Here is a 19,601-nt window from a genome sequence, read left to right on the forward strand (position 1 = left end):
TATTAAATCTTAGTATTATTCAAAAAAAATTGTGGATAATTTTCCTACAAACAGTAAAAACGAATTGAGATGAGCAGCAAAGATGATACATTCACTGTTGTAGAAAGTTTCCCAACACACCAAAAAGTAATTATCGGGTTAATGTAGATCGGCTGTCTTTTGTAAATTTACTCTTCTATTGTCTTTTTGAAATTTGAACTGTTAAATTAAAACTCCAACCGATCGTTCTTTCCCCCAAATTGGAAAATTTAGGGTTTCAGCGAACGTGATCGCATCTCCAAACCGGTAACCCGATCTCCTCCTGCTTCGATTCCAATTGCTTTCTTCTTTGTTTGATCCGAAACGATGAGTGACATGACCGGTGATACGGCGTCGTTGAGCGAAGCCAAGGGAGGATCCGACGCCGCTCGGATCTCGGAGGTGAAAGCTTGGCTCACCTCACAGTTCGAATCCGCCGGGAAACAAGTCCCCAGTTTCGACTACACTCATCGAAGCATCGCACATCTCCACAACCTCGCCACCGCTTCTCAAGCCAAGTCTCAGGCCGCCACCATCGTCGCCAACGATTTCCGGCAAAAGGCTTCCGAGTACCGTGGTCAAGGTACAACTTCCTTTTTACTCACCCGCTTCGATAACGAATCTTACTAAGAGTGTTGATGCAGCGGCTCGGGTTAGAGAGATACTGGAGAGTGCGGGAATGGCGCAGGAGAGCTTACCTTCCAACGTGGTCTCTTTAGCTCAAGTTCTTGCAAATGTGGCGAATTTGCTCAACATTAGAGACACTGAACTCAGCAGGTGAGGAGGCTCTCTTATTGGTTTGTTGCTATCCTATCGCTGATGCAGTAGAAATGTTGTGTAGTTTCCTTGTTGCAATGGGAGATATCTCTCTGAGGAAGACTGGAGTGGAGGAGAAGAGAGCTAAAGCACAGAAGGATTCTAATGTGCTTCTTGATTATACGAGGAAAGCGATTCAGAGGCTGACGTATTTGAAGAAGTAAGATTCGTGATAATTGAAGAAAGGAGTAGACTTTGTGTGTGTGTGTGTGTGTATGATCTAGTCTACTGGTGTATATCTTACTTTATTTGTGTTGAGTTTTTTTACAGAATCCTTGCGCAGTTAGAAGACGATGTAGTCCCTTGTGAATCTCAGATGGAGAATTGGAAAACGAATTTGGAAGTAATGGCAGCCAAGGAGGAACAATACATACAGCAGTACAAGAAGTATGAGGTAGACGCCTTCTTCTTCTTCTTCTTCTTCTTTCAGTGTTTACATTTTCCGTAGGTGATAGGTAAGCTGAGAAGCATATACCTTTCTGCAATTAGATGAGTTACCTTCATGTAAAAACTGGAACAAACTCTTAGCTAGCTGAAACGGGAAGTATTAGTTCAGTGATGGTCAAATTATATTCTTGCTAGTGATTCAAGGATTATGGTTCTAGATCGTATAAGAAGTACAGTGATGATGTTCGCTAGCTGAGTATTGTTATCGTACCTTTTTTGATTTATGTATATTCTGTGGAGCAGATGTTGCTCAACCGTGTTGGCTACAGTCCTAAGATCAGCCACAGAGAGCTTGTGGAAATGGCAGAGCACAGGAAGGAACTGGAGAAGATGACCAAACCCGTCGTTGATACTCTAAGAAGCTACCAGGACTTGCCTCCGGTAATCTTCTTACTTCTTTTTCATTGAATCCAAAAGAAAGCTAATACATCTCTGGTTCTTCCAAATCTGGAGTTAATTCCTCAATTGATATACATTGTCAGTCTCCTCTTTGTTATTGGTCGTTGCTAGTCTCAGTTCACAGTGTATTGGCTGATCATATTTCTTTGAGCAGGACAAAGCTCTGGCTGCTCTAGCAATAGAAGACAAGAAGAGACAGTTTGCAGCCGCGGAAAAGTATCTGGAAGAAGTATTACAATCTGCTCTTGAGACAAGCGATGAGTGATCGGTGTAAAACTGTAAATGGGCAAATGCATATCTATGTGTTGTATTTGCTTCAAGTCCAAATTGCCGAAGGGGGAAATCGATATAAATATGAATACGCTGTCTCCAACGACGGTTTTTTTCAGAAACTTTCTCTGGATTTTTATTCAGATATGTTATTGATTATGTTTTGAAACAGCAATGTTTACTTTCACATGATCTCACATCCTCGTTAACGAAGATTTTAAATCTCTCTTTTATTTATGAAGATCTAAATTTAAAATCTAAACAAGATTGATTATCCATCAGATTTGTATCAATCAATTTAAAAGTGTGGATCAGAATCTAATTACTCAGTTACAAAGAAAGCCAAGACTCAGTGAGGCTAGAGATGTCAAAATGAGCTAGTTCGTTCAACTCAGCTCGAGTTTGGATATTTCATGAGCTAGCTCAGCTCATTTATTATATGAGTTTCAATATGTAAATTCGAACTCAGATCATCTAAATCATGAGTTAAATGAGCTAACTCGCGATCAAATATAAAAAAATAATTTTTTTGAAAATAATTATAAAATAAATTAGAAAATAAAATATTTTTCATAATATAATTTAAAATCAATCCAAAATATTAATATTAAATACTTGATAAATATGACACCTAATAATAAATTAAATCAAAGCTAAATAAGTGATCCGAAAATCTATTTTTCATAAGAGGCTTGAGATGATTCATGTTTAAAATCTTCATCAATTCAAATCATAAAGATATACATTCTGCATGAGAGTCTTAAGAATATTTTGTTTTAGATTTTAATTCTAAAGATATATGATGTGAGGATTGATATCAATGTTCTTTTACTTTTTTGTATATATTTATAATTTTTTGGTTTTACATTTTAATTTTAGAAGATAAATACGATAAATATAGAAACTATATTTTCTTACACAAGGAAAATAGAAGTCATATATATATATAAAGTATAAAAACGACCAAGCTAAACTCGTGATCTAATTTAAGCTCGATCATTAAATTCATTTATTAAATGAGCTTAAAAACATAGATCATGCAGCATGATGCATGCTCATGAAAAATCTAACTGAGCTGAGCCAGCTCATAAGCTATAACTCATTTTGACACCCATAAGACTACTTACAATGGTTTGTTGTAAACCATTTTACAACAGTTGAAAAAATTAATCCTACAACAATGGTTTGTTGTAATAAAAAAGGAAGTGATGTGTAGTGAGATGGCAAATTTAGTGAATTTTCAACACCCGTTAAAGTAGAAAGAAGAGGATAAGTGTGACAAGTGTTGCATTATGATTAGTTGCTTTGATTTTCATGTTTTTTTTTCATCTCAATTATATAACTTCAATTATTTCATAATATTTATAAATAAATATATCAAAATTTATATCAAAATTTATAATTTCCCATTCTCTATAAATAGAGACTACTTTCATTTGATTTGGACACAGAAAAAAACCCGTCTTTAAAAAAAAAGTTTAGTTTCCAATAAACTTTGTTTTAGCTTTAAATATCCGTTTACCTAAATGGATCCAAACAATAAACCTTTCAACACCCAAAACTCTTCTAATTACTCTTTTAACTACCTAAATCCCAACAACTATCAGTTTCAAAATCAATCTCCCAACCAACCGCAACATATGCCAAATTATGGTTATCCAAGGCTACAACCACTCAATTCATTGGTTCCATTTTTTTTTATAAATTGGAACTCATTCTTCCATTAATGTACCAATACCATAAATCTCACCTTACTAAAAAAATCTCAATGGATCCATCAGAATTTCTTTTTGATGTTGAAGCTTACAAGAGGCAGTCTGAAATTGAAGAGAGGTATATCATCAACCGGTTTAGGGAGCGTCGAAACAAGATAGAGGAAGACTATGCAGCTCGTAGCAAGAGAAAATACTTCAAAAGAGATCATGCAGCAGCAAATCAAAGACTAATTGACGACTACTTTGCCAATCAACCTACATATGACGATGCAATGTTTCGTCGGCGATTCCGGATGCGAAAACATATTTTCCTTCGGATCGTTGGAGACCTATCAAGCAGCAACAACTACTTTACCCAACGATCTGACGCAACCAAGAAAGAAGGTATATCTCCATTAGCAAAATGTACTATGGCCATGCGAATGTTAGCTTATGGTGTGGCAGCTGACGCGGTGGATGAATACATCAAAATTGGAGGTACTACTGCTTTAGAGTGCTTGCGAAGATTTTGTAAAGGAATCATACGGCTGTATGAACAAGAGTATCTCAGAGCCCCAACTCAAGATGACCTCCAGAGAATTTTACGTGTTAGTGAGATGCAAGGGTTTTCGGGGATAATTGGGAGTATTGATTGCATGCACTGGGAATGGAAAAATTGTCCTACAGCGTGGGAAGGTCAATTTAGTCGGGGAGATAAAGGAACCACAACTGTTATTCTTGAAGCAGTTGCATCTCATGATCTATGGATCTGGCATGTTTTTTTTGGATGTCCGGGCACGTTGAACGATATAAACGTTCTAGACCGTTCACCGGTGTTCGATGATGTTGAACAAGGAAATACTCCAAAAGTGAATTTCTTTGTGAACCAACGTCCATATAATATGGCTTACTATCTAGCTGATGGTATCTATCCTTCTTATCCTACTTTTGTCAAATCAATTAGGTTACCTCAAAGTGAACCAGGCAAGTTATTTGCACAACGTCAGGAGGCGTGTCGGAAGGACATCGAACTTGCATTTGGAGTGTTGCAGGCTCGATTTAAAATCATTAGTGAACCAGCTCGCCTGTGGGACATAGCCGATTTAGCTATCATCATGAGGTCGTGTATCATATTGCAAATCATATTGCATAATATAATTGTTGAGGATGAACGAGAGACATATGCTCAACATTGGACTGATTATGATCAATCTGAGGCAAGTGGGTCGAGTACACAACAAACATTCTCGACCGAAGTGCTACCCGTATTTGCAAATCATGTGCGTTCTAGATCCGAGTTGCGTGATTCAAATGTACATCACAAATTGCAAGCAGATCTAGTTGAACACATATGGACCCAATTCGGAATGTTCCGTGGTGAATGAGATTTTTAAGTTTGTGAGTTGAGATTATTGTACTAATTAAGTTATGAGTGTTTCCTTACTTGTTGTGTGCTTATTGTATTGCATTTTAAATCTATGTTCACTGTATGTGTTTTAGTAATGACTATTTCTATTTCTCTTTTTTATTATTTTTATAAAAAATTTAAAATAATATATAAAATTAAAAGCAAATATTAAAACTAAAATTATTTTATAAAATTATTTAATTTTACTTATTTATATTTAATTTGATATTAACAGTGATTAATAATATGTAATCACAAAAAACATAAACATAAATAAAATGAAAAATATGAAATAAAAATGGTGGGGTAAAGTGTTGTAATTTTATTAAACAAAACTATTGTAGAAAGTAAAAGTTATATAGATGTCGAATAATGATGTGGAAGAGAGAGAAGATGAGGTGGAGTGTTAAAAGAAAAAAAAGTGGGTGTTGTAAATGAGTAACCATTGTAGATAGGCTAAGTGAGGCAAAGAAATATTGTCTCCACACCAATTTACTTTCCCACTAGTCTCAAATCCAAACCAAGCTATAAAATCTATAGACAATATGTTATTTATGAATAGAAGAACATAATACATATACGAAAGAGGATAGACAAGAGATTGTATCCAGCAATTTCATTTTAATGCCCATTATCCGATCCAACAAATGTTCTTGTGTTGCCAAACACTCTCTTGCAATTAAACCAGCAGATCTGAGCAGATACTCCAATCAGAAGAAGCAAAAATCCAAGAGACAACAACAGCAGAGAGCAGCAAAACTGCAAAATCATAACATTTGTTCACATTCTCAATCAGTTTTAGTCTGAAAAAAACAGAGTAACCAAAAACTTTTGCTAGTATGTATAGTTTCAAGTTTCAACTACTAATACTATAATCAATACCAGTAACACAAATACAAATCGAATTGCTTTAAATGTGCAATGTACTAGTAAGTAACCAGTAGAGGTTCAATGTTTGATGCAAGCATGTTCATCCTAAAGAACGCAATATGAATAATCAACAAAGGGAGAGAGTGTCTGTGAGTGAGAGGATGGTAAAGTTTTAAGTAACCAAAAGTTGAAGACCTTGTGTATATAATCTCCAGTTGACTCGAAGTTAAATTTAGAAATAATTTAAAAATAATATTTCGTACCAAAGTTGGTTTAAACCCATGGCGCCACAAGGAAAGCAACCACATTGCCACCCAACACTTTTGTATCAAAAGTCAGTCAACCTTCTTTTTTTTTTTTACGTCAGTCAACTTCTACAGAGGAATATTCTAGTTGTAGCACATGACCTTTTCACTAAAGACTCTCTAGTTGAATATTCATTCATTCACACACGGTATATAAGTCAATTCAGTCAACATAGACCCATACGAAACTCGCAACCAAAATATTAGTAACGCAATTTTGATTATATCGAGTATTTTGACTTACCATGCTTCTAGACACCCAGGGCTGTTCTGCTGTTGCTGCTGCTGTGGATATTGCGGTGCATGCGGAGGAGGATATCCTTGCTGAGGATAACCCTGCGGTGGTGGATAACCCTGCTGTGGGTAGCCTTGCGGCTGATAAGACTCCATTGGATATCCCTCAGGCGGATAACCTGAATATAAAAGTAGTTTAACGAAACCAAAAATTTAGCATGGAGATGTGAAGGAATTGCGAGGAAACCTTGAGGAGGAGGAACACCAACGGGAGGTTGATTGTACTCACTCATTGTTATTTCTGATCTCCTATGGAACGTGTAGCTCGAGAGACGACCAAAAGGAGATGACTCACGGTGCAAACCCTAGGTCCAGATACTTAGAGAAGTTATAGGAGCCATAGAGACGTGTGGAAAAAGATAAGGAGAAGGAAAAGTCATTGAGAATGTTTTAAGTAGGGTTGGACAAATAAATTGAATCCGAAAATTCAAACCGAATCCAACCCGATAACACTGAATTCGAACGGATCCAAACTCAACATAAATACCAAACGGATCTTTTTCGGTAGTTCGGATTGGTTTTAGCTGAATAGAACCCAAACCAAAATGGATATCCGAAAATCAAAATTCCAAAAACAAACTTGTACAAACCCGATCCCAATCTTAATGTGTATCTAAAATACACTAAGATATTATTGAGTACCTAAAACAACTATTTATTACATGAATAATTAACTCAAATAATAAAAAAAATAACTCAAATATTTATTTAAATATATCTTTTTGGTCAATAATGATGTTTTAATGTTTTGATAATTGCATTTAAAGTTCAATTTGTATAAGTCTGCTTCTGAAATTTACACAATGTTGTTCTTTTTAAAGTTAGTGTTCCTTAGGTTAATAGAGTTGTTATTTGTTAATTTTAATTTGCTTATGTTTCATTATGTATGATTTTTGTTCGTACAATGCTTTGGGTTTTCATGATATGTATGATGTTATCACATATAGTTCAAGGAAAAGTCTCTTAAGGTTGATAGACGAGTCTTCCAAAGTTATTTTGAAGACAACATTATGGTTTAAAGAAGCCACATACACAAATTTAAAAGGAAAAAAATATTTTTGGAACAGATAACTCGATTAATGTCTGAAACCGAACTATTTAGGGTTCAACCAGATCTTGGACATGTAACTAAATCCAATGCGAATCCGACCCAAAATTTTATAATATCCAAATAAGACTGAAATTCATGACCAAAAAATTCGAAATCCGATTAATCCCAAACTGAAATCCGGTTTGGACCCCGATTGTTGAGCCCTAATTTTAATTAATACATGTTTTGCAGTTGTTATTATCAGGGGTGGGACTGATCGGATATTCAGAGTTAGGATATCCAGACTAAAATCCGAATACCTGCGGATATCTGGATTCAAATACTTTTAAAAAAATAAAAAATTAAATTTAAATTTAAAACTAATAAATTAATAATTAATTTACTATTTAAAATTATTGAAATTTAATAAAATTAAAATTATATTTATTTTATATATAAATTATTTATAAAATACATATATAAATATAATTATATTTTAATATTTTAAAAATATATAATAGGTCCGGATCCGGTTATCCGGACCTGAAATTTCAATATCTAGATCTGTAAAATCTCTATCTGGATCCGGCGGATATCCGTTTTTCGAAACGGATCAGAGCAAATTATGGATTAGATAAAAGATACCAGATATTAAGTCTCAGGCCTAGTTATCATGTATACAAAGATGAGGGATAATAAATGCAATGAAACCCCACCATTTAAAGCTGATATTTCTTTTTATTTATAATTATATTTAATTTTCTAAAATAAATTAAGAATATTTTCATTGGTTTGTATGCTGCTTTGGTTTTCTAGATGAGATTTTGACATAAAAGAAACCACTACTATTCTTCTTCTTTTTTGGATCAAAGATGACTTTTCATGCAGGACCGGCACTGCATGATAGTCCTCTACACTAATCAGATCAAGTTGCAGCTCGAGATAACACAATTATTGTATGTTACTTGTGATTTTAAGACCGCACATATGCATTTTTATCTAATTTTTTGTTTGGAGTTTTTTTCGCTAGGGGGAACTCAGATAGGTATGATAAATATCTCAAATATGTATGAACAAAATTGATTTAGGAAATAAAGATAAAAATAATTTTTTGAACAATATATTGATTGACTGGATCGCGGATAAAAAACTGAGTTCTGAGAATGAAGGAGAACAATACATTTCGTAACATTCCTTATAAAAATTGTCATTCATGAGAAATAGTGTTTCTTTTTCATTCCGTCTCATTTTTTTTTCTTGTAGAGAATTATAGAGTAAATTTGTTCCTTGTTAATTTTTTATAAAGAATCTATTCTTCATCATTCCCAAAATTTCATTCATATTCATTCTTTTCCTATCCATTTCTAATGTTCCAATGATGGTTACTAGTTACACCCACGTCTTTTTTCTTGTAACACACGACAATATAATTTGTGTATATAAGAAATATATAGACAGGTGCACAAAAAAAGAACTATATAGACAAAATTTGTTAAGAAGTGGAATCAATGACAAGCAACTTTTTCACACTAAAATTTCCATTAATCTTAGAAAGATACAGAGATAAGATACAATTTTGAGATATATAATTAGGAAACAAAGCCATTAGGAATATGAATGTCCTCTGGAATAAAAAGACCATCAGAATTACACGGATTCTTTGGAATCAAACATAAAACTATAAACAACATGGATAAAAATATAGATGATTAGAGACCTAGAATCAATTAAAACAAAATCCCAAGCAAGCAGATTTACTGAATTACTGAAGAAAAAATGAAGAGATATGCACATATCTTCATAACTATTTACCACTGATTATTCTTCACCATGTGGATTTAAACATATGATGCTTGATAATATCATTATCTTTAATGTATGCTATTCTGAAAGTATATATGATGTACATCCCATGAAGTTGAGTTGATATTTATGAACAAGTACTTCAGCTGAACCTTTTTTTTTTAAACTGAACCTATTCCGTATCTTAAGACTTCTTTTGGGTAAGCACTCGTCCTTGAGCCTGATAGAGCATGGAAATTTTATTTTTCTAAAAACAGGAGAACATATGATCATCTTAATCATTAACTCCAATCTTGAATCAAGAAATCAGAAGGCATTCATGTTTTTATTTTTCCATATACGAGCTGATACCACTCTTAGAACCACTGCACAAATAAACTAAAAGGAATTTGTTTCTTGACTAAGCTCTAATCATCAATTTGTGTTTGGCTTAACTGATCAATCAGAGGTGAATAATCTGATTTACGAAGCATTTTAAGACTTGTACGTTAAGTACAACTCGTAGAGCCCAAGAAACTCCAGATTTCATATGAAATATGAACAAAGAGAGAAAGCAATTGACTGAGGGAGGCAAAGGAATAATGTCACTACACCAGTTTACATTCCCATTATTCTCAAATCCAAATCGAGCTAGAACGTGGATAGACCATAGTTTTTTTTTATGAGCCTAAGAACATAAAAACATAAAGAAATATAATAGACCAGAGATTGTATCCAGCAATTATTTTAATTCCAACCAAGGTTCTTGTGTTGCAAACACTCTCTTGCAATTAAAGTGCCAGCTCTGCACAACATTCGAATAGCCAGCAACAGCATAGAGCAGCAAGACTGAAAAATCATAACATTTGCTCACATTCTCAGTCAGTTTTATTCTTGATAAAAACAGAGTAACCAAAACTTTTGCAAGTATATGTTTACTTTAAACCTGTACCATTCTCAGAACCAGTAACACAATTAGAGCATCATTGATTGTAGATACTTTATCAAAAGTATCTCACCAATACTATATTACCATTTACCAATACTAGTATGGCGACATCTCACCAATACACTTTGGCATTAAATCTCACCAATACTATATTTAACTAGGATAAGACATGTGCTTTACGCATAGTGAGTTTATTTGCATATATTATCGATAATTTTTTTTATATATTTGATCATTTTATTTATACATATGCAATGTTTTTTGTTGTTATTATATAATTTTTTTCCGATGGACCGGATCAATTTTTATTAAAATTGTGGAACTAAACGATAATTAATGTATCATGCGTTGATCAGATTAGACATTAAACAAATTATGACACAAAAACCTTATTTTTCCACCGTACACATTCTTAAAAAAGTGAACAGTACTGTTTCTACAATTGAATTATTGTGACATTTATCTTCCATATGATTTTGAAAGATTTCAGATCAATCATCGAATTGATACATATCATTTTAATGCTTTTAGTCGTATGCTTAAGGAAAACTTACATTTTTGTAATTTAAAATCGTTTTAAGAATTCAAAATATAACATATAAGAAAAAATTTAACATATAAAAAAAATATAACATGTAAGGTTTCTTCATTTTTTGTAATTTAAAGTCGTTTTAAATTTTTTAAAATATAACATATAAGGTTTCCTCATTTTTGTAATATAAAGTCATTTTAAAAAATTCAAAATATAACATATAAGAAAAAATCTATATTTTTTATTATATGATAATGTGATTTTTTAATTCTTTTTAATAATATAAAATTAAACAAAAAAATGAAGAAAAATGTAAAAATTGTTATCAAATCTTTATTATTCATAGTCATTAATTACCATATATATGTTAATTATATTAGGTAATTCCGTAACTTTTATTTAATGAAAGAATACACACTTCTTATATTTTGGGTTAATATAATGTTCCATAGTAATTGGATTTGGACCAACATTTTTTTCAATTGATTTTTAAGATGACACGTAAACTAAATTGTCATCCTAATTAAGTGACACCTAAGAATGATATCTTTTAATTAGTACAAACTTAAAGTTACAACCTTTTAAATGATCATCAGTTAATACATATGAGATAATATCTAATCACATAATAATTTTTTATAAACCATTTTAAGTGATATTCCTTTTGTTTCAAAATAATTGGGTATTAAAGTTTTTGCACATAAATTACTAATTTTTATTCAATTTATCCCATTTGCATAAAAAACAATAACTACAGCTAATTCAATCAATAAAAATTTATACTGCCAAATACAAATGGTTTTAAATTTCAAATTACATTTATCATTTAAACTGATACAAAACAAAAATCCTAAACATCACTTGCAAACGAAGGGAGTACATAGTAACACAGTTTTTCAACAGAAGTCAAAGAGTTTTTTATATGACAATCGTTTCTCAAGTGTCTATCATCTCTCTTCTTTTTATAAAAAAACGTTGTTATTATTTTATTGAGAAGAAGCTGGGTGAAAAACCTCCGTGTTGCTTACCAAATTCAATTGCTTTAAATATGCAATGTAGTCTATAACCAGTACCAGTTCAATGTTTGAATGTAAGCATGTTCATCCTAAAGAATGCAATATCGATTATCAACAGAGAGAGATATATAGACAGCAGAGAAAAGGATGAAGAGTCAAGTTCTAGAAGAAGAATATTCTAGCTTTAGCACATGACTTTCTATTTGATAACATACAAAAAGTGGAATGAGAATGAGAGTGGTATGACAGAATATGTGGTATGCCTGATTTTTGTAAATAAGCGGTATAGTATATCAATTAATAAAATAAAAATTATTTTGACGTACCATCCTTGTAGACACCCAGTAGTACTGCTCTGTTGATGCGGCTGCTGATTCTGCTGTGGTGGAGGATATTGCGGCGCATACGGAGGAGGATAGCTTTGCTGTGGGTAGCCCTGCGGTGGGTAACCTTGCGGCGGATATCCCTGCGGTGGATACCCCTCTGGTGGATAACCTGTTATCACAAGATCAAAGCAGTTTAACGAACCCAAAAGTTCAGCATGAAGATAAAGGAGTTGGGAAGAAACCTTGAGGAGGAGGAACACCAACGGGAGGTTGATTGTACTGAGTCATTGTTGTTTCTTTTCTAGGTTTCTGATCTCCTGCGAAACGTGTAGGTCAAGAACAAGAAACGACGTTGACTAAAGGAGATGACTCACAGTGCAAAGTTTAGACCCATAAACTTATAGAGATGTGTACAGAACGATAAGGAGAAGGAAAAGTCATTGAGAGTGTGTTTTAAGTAAAACGCGTTTTGCAGTAGTTATCACTTTTTTTATTTCGTTTTATCCCAAAAACGATGAACCTCCGCCATATAATAGCAGATATTTATTATGTTTACTTTTAATTATATATTTTTTTATAAATAATAAAACATATTACCCTGTTTTCTTGTAGTATATACTAGCTTTGCTATTGCTAACTGACCGTTTAAGGTTGATATTTGTCAAGTCTTGCTGCTACTTGTCATTTGTCAAGGTCATACTCATAAGACTTGGCTCTCCATTTGGTCCAAAATTTGATTAACTACCTACACTTGATGTATCACAAAATGCTTAGTTCAGTGAGGTTGATTGTACTGAGTCATTGTTGTTCCTCTGCGAATCTTGTAGCTCAAGAAAAGACGTTGACGAAAGGAGATAACGCTCAGTGCAAAGTCTAGAAGCAGAAACTTATAGAAGATATAGGAGCCATAGAATATAGATTATGTTCGGCGAATAATAAGGAAAAGGAAAAATCAATTGCTTCACTGGTTGAAATGGGTTGCGAAAGTCTGTGGTTGTAGATGGACTAGTGCAACTGTTAGGATTTCGTGCGTTCGAAAAATATTTATGACGGGTTGATTATAAGATAATGCAACGATTTAATAATAAATAACCAATATTAACACAATATAACAATATAAAAAATACTATTATGGTAAAACATAATAATTATTAATATAATATAATTAATACAAATATTATGTTTATTTTTTTCTTTTTAAAATTTAGATGAAAGTTATAATTTCAATAAAATTTGTTTTGAATATTTATATTAGAACTTTTAAAAGAACATTTTGTTTTGATTTTATTTATATATCTTTATATATGTATATATATTAATGTTTAAAAATTATAGTGAATATTCTTGGTTTATAACTTTCCAAAAATAATTTTTTTAAAAAGTTTATTTAGAAAATAAAACCAATTGATCAACATCTATCAACAAATATTCTTTCTATCCTAATTTCTTAATCACACTCCCAAATCTACATTATTTTCTATTAAAAAGTATTAACTTTCCAAAAATATAAATTTTAAAAGTTTATTTGTAAAATACAACCTATTGATCAAAAATTCTATAAGCATATTCATATATCAACAAATACTCTTGTTATCCTAGTATCTAAACCACAATCTAAATTCTACATTTTTTTCTCTAAAAAACTGATAACTTTTTCAAAATCGAAAATTTTATTAAAAAAAAAATACTATTGATCAAAATTCTAAAAGAATACTCATATATTAACAAATATTATTATTATCCTAATTTATAAATCAAAATCCCAAATCTACATTCTTTTCTCTAAAAAGGTGATAACTTTCCAAAAATAATTTTTTAAAAAAGTTTATGTAGAAAATACAACCTATTGATCAAAAAATACACATCTATCAACAAATATTATTGTTATCCTAATTTCTTAATAAAAATCCTAAATCTACATTATTTTCTCTAAAAAAGTATTAACTTTCCAAAAATAGAAATTTTTAAAAGTTTATTTGCAAAATAAAACCTATTGATCAAAAATTTTAAAAGAATACTCATTTATCAACAAATATTCTTATTGTCATAATTTATAAATCACAATCCCAAATCTACATTGTTTTATCTAAAAAAGTGATAATTTTCAAAAAATAGAAATTTTAAAAATTTTATTTAGAAAATACAACCTATTGATCCAAAATTCTATAAGTAATCATCTATCAACAAATATTCTTTTTACCCTAATTTATAAATCACAATCCCAAATGTACATTATTTTCTCTAAAAAAGTATAAACTTTTCCAAAAATATAAAATTTTAAAAGTTTATTTGCAAAATACAACCTATTGATCAAATTTTTTAAAATAATACTCATATATCAACAAATATTATTGTTATCCTAGTTTCCAAATCACAATCTAAATTCTACATTTTTTCTCTAAAAAAAGTGATGACTTTCCAAAAATAAATTTTTTTTAAAGTTTATTAAAAACATACAACATATTGATCAAAAATTCTAAAATAATACTCATCTATTAACAAATATTCTTTTTATCCTAGTTTCTAATCTCAATATCAAATCTACATTATTTTCTCTAAAAAAATATTAACTTTCAAAAAATTGAAAATTTTAAAGTTTATTTGGAAAATACAAACTATTGATCAAAAATTTGAAAATAATACTCATCTATCAACAAATATTTTTGTTATCCTAGTTCTAAATCACAATTCCAAATCTACATTGTTTATCTTAAAAAATGATAACTTTCCAAAAATAAAAGTTTTTAAAAGTTTATTAAAAAAATACAACCTATAGATAAAAAATTCTAAAAGAATACTCATATATCAACAAATATTCTTGTTATCCTAGTTTCTAAATCACAACCCAACTCTACATTTTTTTATCTAAAAAAGTGACAACTTTCCAAAAATAGAAATTTTTAAAAGTTTATTTAGAAAATACAATCTCTTGATCAAATATTCTATAATAATACTCATCTATCAATAAATATTCTAGTTTTCCTAATTTATTAATCACAATCCCAAATCTACATTATTTTCTCTAAAAAAGTATTAACTTCCAAAAATAAAAATTTTATTGAAAAATACAACATATTTATAAAAAAATATTTAAAAAGAATACTCATCTATCAACAAATATTCATGTTATCCTAGTTCTAAATCACAATTTAAATTCTAAATTTTTTTTCTCTAAAAAAAGTGATTATTTTCCAAAAATAGAAATTTTTAAATGTTAATTAAAAAAAATACAACCTACTGATTAAAAATTTTAAAAGAATACTCATCTATCAACAAATATTCTTGTTACCCTACTTTCTAGGGTGAATTTGCTGAATATTCATAAGAGACAAAAGAATGAAGAATATAACCATTATACAGTAATTCAAGATGGATGAGACAATTTGCGCAAAACATGACCAAAATCTCCCTCCAGACGCGTGCGCTTGATGTTGAAATTATCATATTATATTACACACTATTTAGTATAGTCACACGAATAATTTCACTCTAACTATACTATATTTCATTTAGAATAGTATGACAATTGATGTTGGTTACCAATATAATGAAACACAACAAAATAAACCTTAAACCCGCTACCTAAACCCAAACTCTAAACACTAAACCCTAAACCCAAACTCTAAACTCTAAATCCAAACGGTAAACCTTTAAACCCTAAACCCAAACCGTATACCCTAAACCCAAACCTTAAACCCAAATTCTTAACCCAAACCGTAAACAATAACGGAGCTACCTAAACCCTAAACCAAAACTCTAAACCATAAACCCAAATCCTAAACACAAATTCTTAACCCAAACCATAGACCCAAACGGAGCTACCTAAACCCTAAACCCCCTAAACCCAAATTCTAAACCCTAAGCCCAAACCGTAAACCCTTAACTCAAACCCTAAACCCAAATTGTAAAACCAAACAAACCCTAAACCCAAACCGTAAACCCTTACCTAAACCCTAACCTTGAAGGTCTAAACCCTAAACCCAAACCGTAGATCTTAAACCCAAACCCTAAACTCAAACCTTAAACCCAAAACCCTCCTAAACCCAAACTCTAAACCCTAAACCCAAACCGTAAACCCTTAACCCAAACCCTAAACCCAAATTGTAAAACCAAACCATCGCCCATAACGGAGCTACCTAAACCCTAACCTTGAAAGTCTAAAATATACTATATTTCATTTAGAATAGTATGGCAATTGATGATAGTTACTATATTGATGAATGGTAAAAAGAGGAAAAGGGAGAGGTGAGGAGCAGGAGGGGAGGAGGAGGAAGGAGGAAGGAGGAAAGATAGAAGTATGGAGGAAAGGAAGGAGGAATGGAGAGAGAGAGAGAGAGACCGGGGAAGGGAGGGGAGGAGAGAAAGAGTAGGAGGGAGTGTAAGAGTGAAAGCGACATAGGAGGAAACTATACTATTTTGATGAATAGATTAGTAGACTATAATGTAATGTTTATTCAAATATTGTATGAAAGCTATATAAACTGTCAATACAAACATGTACATGAATCTCCATTAACTTAGAGCATTCATTCAACACAATAGCAAAATAATACGTTTTATAAAGCATGAAATTTCAAAACGCAAATACACATTACCACTCAATGTATAAATTAGGTGAACTATTCTATTTTAATATAGTATAGTATAAACTTCGGTCAAAATGTTTAAAATATCCGATTAAAAATTTTTAAATTATGATATATGTAAAAAAAAATATATGTTTTTGCCAGCATAGTTATTTGAATGAACTATGTTTGACATAAAAGCTACAAACCAAAAAAAATTGACAGGGGGAGAAAAAAAACAAAAGAAATGAAAGAATAAAAAGAAAGATGAAGAGATGATCAAACGGCTGAGGATGATCAAATGTAAGTGATGTAATATTACATAAGATATATAGAATATTATAGCATGCTTGTTACTATGTGCATAAACCTAATTTTTTTCTGTTATGGATATGTGTCCTAGTTCCCCTACTTTCTAATCTCAATATCAAATCTACATTATTTTCTCTAAAAATGTGATAATTTTCCAAAAATAGAAACTTTTAAAATTTTATTTTAAAAATACAACTTACGGATAAAAAATTCTAAAAGAATACTCATTTATTAACATATATTCTTGTTATCCTACTTTATAAATCACAATCTCAAATCTTAAATATTTCTCTACAAAGTGATAACTTTCTAAAAATAAAAAATTTTAAAACTTATTTAAAAAATACAACCTATTGATAAAAAAATTCTAAAAGAAAACTCAACTATCAACAATTATTTTGTTATCTTAATTTCTAAATCACAATCTAAAATCTAATGTATTTCTCTAAAAAAGGGATAACTTTCCTAAAATAGTATTTTTTTAAAAAAAATACAACATATTGATAAAAAATTCTGAAAGAATACTTATCTATCAAAAAAATATTCTTATTATTCTAATTCATAAATCACAATCCCAAATCTACATTGTTTTATGTAAAAAAGTGATAACTTTCCAAAAATAGAAAATTTTAAAACTTTATTAAGAAAATACAAACTATTGATAAAAATTCTATAAGAATACTCATCTATCAACAAATATTCTTGTTATCCTAATTTCTTAATCACAATCTCAAATCTACATTATTTTTTATTAAAAAATATTAACTTTCCAAAAATAGAAAATTTTAAAAGTTTATTTGCAAAATACAATCTATTGATCAAAAATTCTAAAAGAATACTCGTATATCAACAAATATTCTCGTTATCCTCGTATTAAAAAAAAAAAAAAGTCAAGTTAACAAAGAGAATAACCTAACGGGCCAATATATTAGATTAGTTTCCGATCTTATCCTCTCCGACCAAATTTCAGATATTTTAATTTTTAAAAAAGAGAAACAATTTAGTTCACAAAAAAAAAAAAAAGAGAAACAATGATTTAACTTTATTACGAATCGCCAACGGATAGGTACGAAACAAAGTCAAATAAAGCAAACAGTAACGCGCAAACACGTGGACGGCAGATTACACAAAACCATGTGAGGCGCAGGTCCCACCCTTACCCACTTGTCTCTCACATATAATTCTGCCTCGGACACAACAAACCTCAGCTTCGGCATACCGAGCCTCTCTTTATATAATAACACAACTATCTTCATCTTCTTACATTCGTGTTCTGGTCCGGCCTAATCCGTTTAGCTTTTTATCAAGACAAGAAAAAGAGTTTCAGATATTATCTTAACCCAAAGGTAAAAAAAAAAAAATATCTTCCGTCTTCTTCTTGTTCTTGATATCATCAGATCATTTGATATTGTTAGTCTTTGTGCAGAGATCTAAAGGAACATGGCGATGGTTTCAGGAAGACGTTCTACTCTAAACCCCGACGCGCCTCTCTTTGTTCCGGCGGCTGTACGACAAGTGGAGGATTTCTCTCCGGAGTGGTGGCAGTTGGTGACGACTTCGACGTGGTACCATGACTACTGGATCAGCCAGCACCAAGGAGCAGATGGTTTCTATGATGGTGAAGTTGATGTAGCTGATCTTCTTCCGGAGTCGTTTGATTTCGATGACATGGAAGATCTATTCGAGGCTGATGAGTTCGGTGGGGAGATCTACCATACACCTTCTGACTTTGGTAAAGCTCTCTCTATCAACAACAATCTCCTGAACCAACAAGGTTTAGAGACTAATTCGTTGTGTGATGATCAGGTTTAGGGAAGAATGGTGAGATGGTGAGGAGATCGAGTGGGAACAGGAGTCCTAAGTTGATTGTAGAGCCGGCTAAGTATGCAGAGAAGCCAGCTAAGTGGGCAAACCAGAGGGTTGCTTCTCCAAGAAACATCCACCAGCCTCGCTGAATAAGAGAGGGAGGAGGAGTTGTTGTTTAACTAGTCAGAGTTGGTTGTATGTTAGCCACTGTACCTTATGTAATTTTCTTAGTATTATTTGCTTTCCCACAAGAGAACTTGGTTCTTTGTACCTTGTTCATTATCAAATAAAAATGTAAAAACATAAAAAAAAAGTTGTAAACTCTGAAGAGAAATGAGAATTAGATTTTATTTCTAGACAAGCTTGTTCAAGCTTTATTAGAATGGTTTGTAAGAGGCAGTAGCATCAGTGTTGCTTTGGCTTTAAGACCTAGAGAGAGAGAGAGAAAGAGCCAGACTCACATGTAGATAGATGATTTTCACGTCCTAGCTACCTTTCAGTTTCTCAGATTTAGATGTAATGTCCAGTCCAGTGTTCTCAAGATACTACTAGTTGGAGGGTAAGTACGAAATATAGTATGAATGGATGATAATGATGATTATGACCAACATTGCTTCAACTTGTATAGTTCTTTTCTTCTTTATAGTTCACCACTATAGACTGTATAGTTCTTTTCTTTTTGGGTAAAAGATTGTATAGTTCTTGTAATCTTTTTGTTTTTGTAGGCATTCAACATTGCTTCAACTTCAACTTAATTAAGAG

At 31.4% G+C, this 19,601-nt stretch overlaps 4 protein-coding genes across 9 annotated transcripts; 3 read left to right on the forward strand and 1 right to left on the reverse strand.

The window, feature by feature from the left end:
• The first annotated feature begins 187 nt into the window (after positions 1-187).
• LOC106329074 lies at positions 188-2,137 on the forward strand. Its single transcript, XM_013767650.1, has 6 exons — positions 188-601; positions 663-795; positions 860-994; positions 1,105-1,228; positions 1,525-1,662; positions 1,835-2,137. Exons 1-6 carry the CDS (start codon positions 346-348, stop codon positions 1,943-1,945), a joined length of 897 nt encoding a protein of 298 aa, XP_013623104.1. The 5' UTR covers positions 188-345; the 3' UTR covers positions 1,946-2,137.
• Positions 2,138-3,718: 1,581 nt separating this feature from the next.
• LOC106329930 lies at positions 3,719-5,029 on the forward strand. Its single transcript, XM_013768527.1, has one exon. The coding sequence runs from the start codon at positions 3,719-3,721 to the stop codon at positions 5,027-5,029; it is 1,311 nt and encodes a 436-aa protein (XP_013623981.1).
• A 484-nt stretch (positions 5,030-5,513) lies between these two features.
• On the reverse strand, positions 5,514-12,648 carry LOC106335819 (cysteine-rich and transmembrane domain-containing protein A-like). 6 transcript variants are annotated; one of them, XM_013774438.1, is made up of 5 exons: positions 12,399-12,648; positions 12,157-12,325; positions 6,709-6,826; positions 6,472-6,640; positions 5,514-5,811 (listed from the first exon to the last, which is right to left on the reverse strand). In XM_013774438.1, the coding sequence occupies exons 2-5, from the start codon at positions 12,157-12,159 to the stop codon at positions 5,763-5,765; spliced, it is 339 nt and encodes a 112-aa protein (XP_013629892.1). In that variant the 5' UTR covers positions 12,160-12,325; positions 12,399-12,648; the 3' UTR covers positions 5,514-5,762. The 6 variants fall into 6 exon arrangements, with proteins under 6 accessions (XP_013629892.1, XP_013629894.1, XP_013629895.1 ...); XM_013774440.1 differs by having other exon boundaries at positions 6,709-6,839; XM_013774441.1 differs by lacking the exons at positions 6,472-6,640; positions 6,709-6,826.
• Positions 12,649-18,251: 5,603 nt separating this feature from the next.
• On the forward strand, positions 18,252-19,192 carry LOC106335515 (protein EARLY RESPONSIVE TO DEHYDRATION 15-like). The gene is made up of 3 exons (XM_013774056.1): positions 18,252-18,379; positions 18,460-18,765; positions 18,840-19,192. The coding sequence occupies exons 2-3, from the start codon at positions 18,474-18,476 to the stop codon at positions 18,986-18,988; spliced, it is 441 nt and encodes a 146-aa protein (XP_013629510.1). The 5' UTR covers positions 18,252-18,379; positions 18,460-18,473; the 3' UTR covers positions 18,989-19,192.
• The last annotated feature ends 409 nt before the right edge of the window (positions 19,193-19,601 follow it).

The sequence above is a fragment of the Brassica oleracea genome, chromosome C3 (genome assembly GCF_000695525.1).
Source record: "Brassica oleracea var. oleracea cultivar TO1000 chromosome C3, BOL, whole genome shotgun sequence".
Lineage (NCBI taxonomy): Eukaryota > Viridiplantae > Streptophyta > Magnoliopsida > Brassicales > Brassicaceae > Brassica > Brassica oleracea.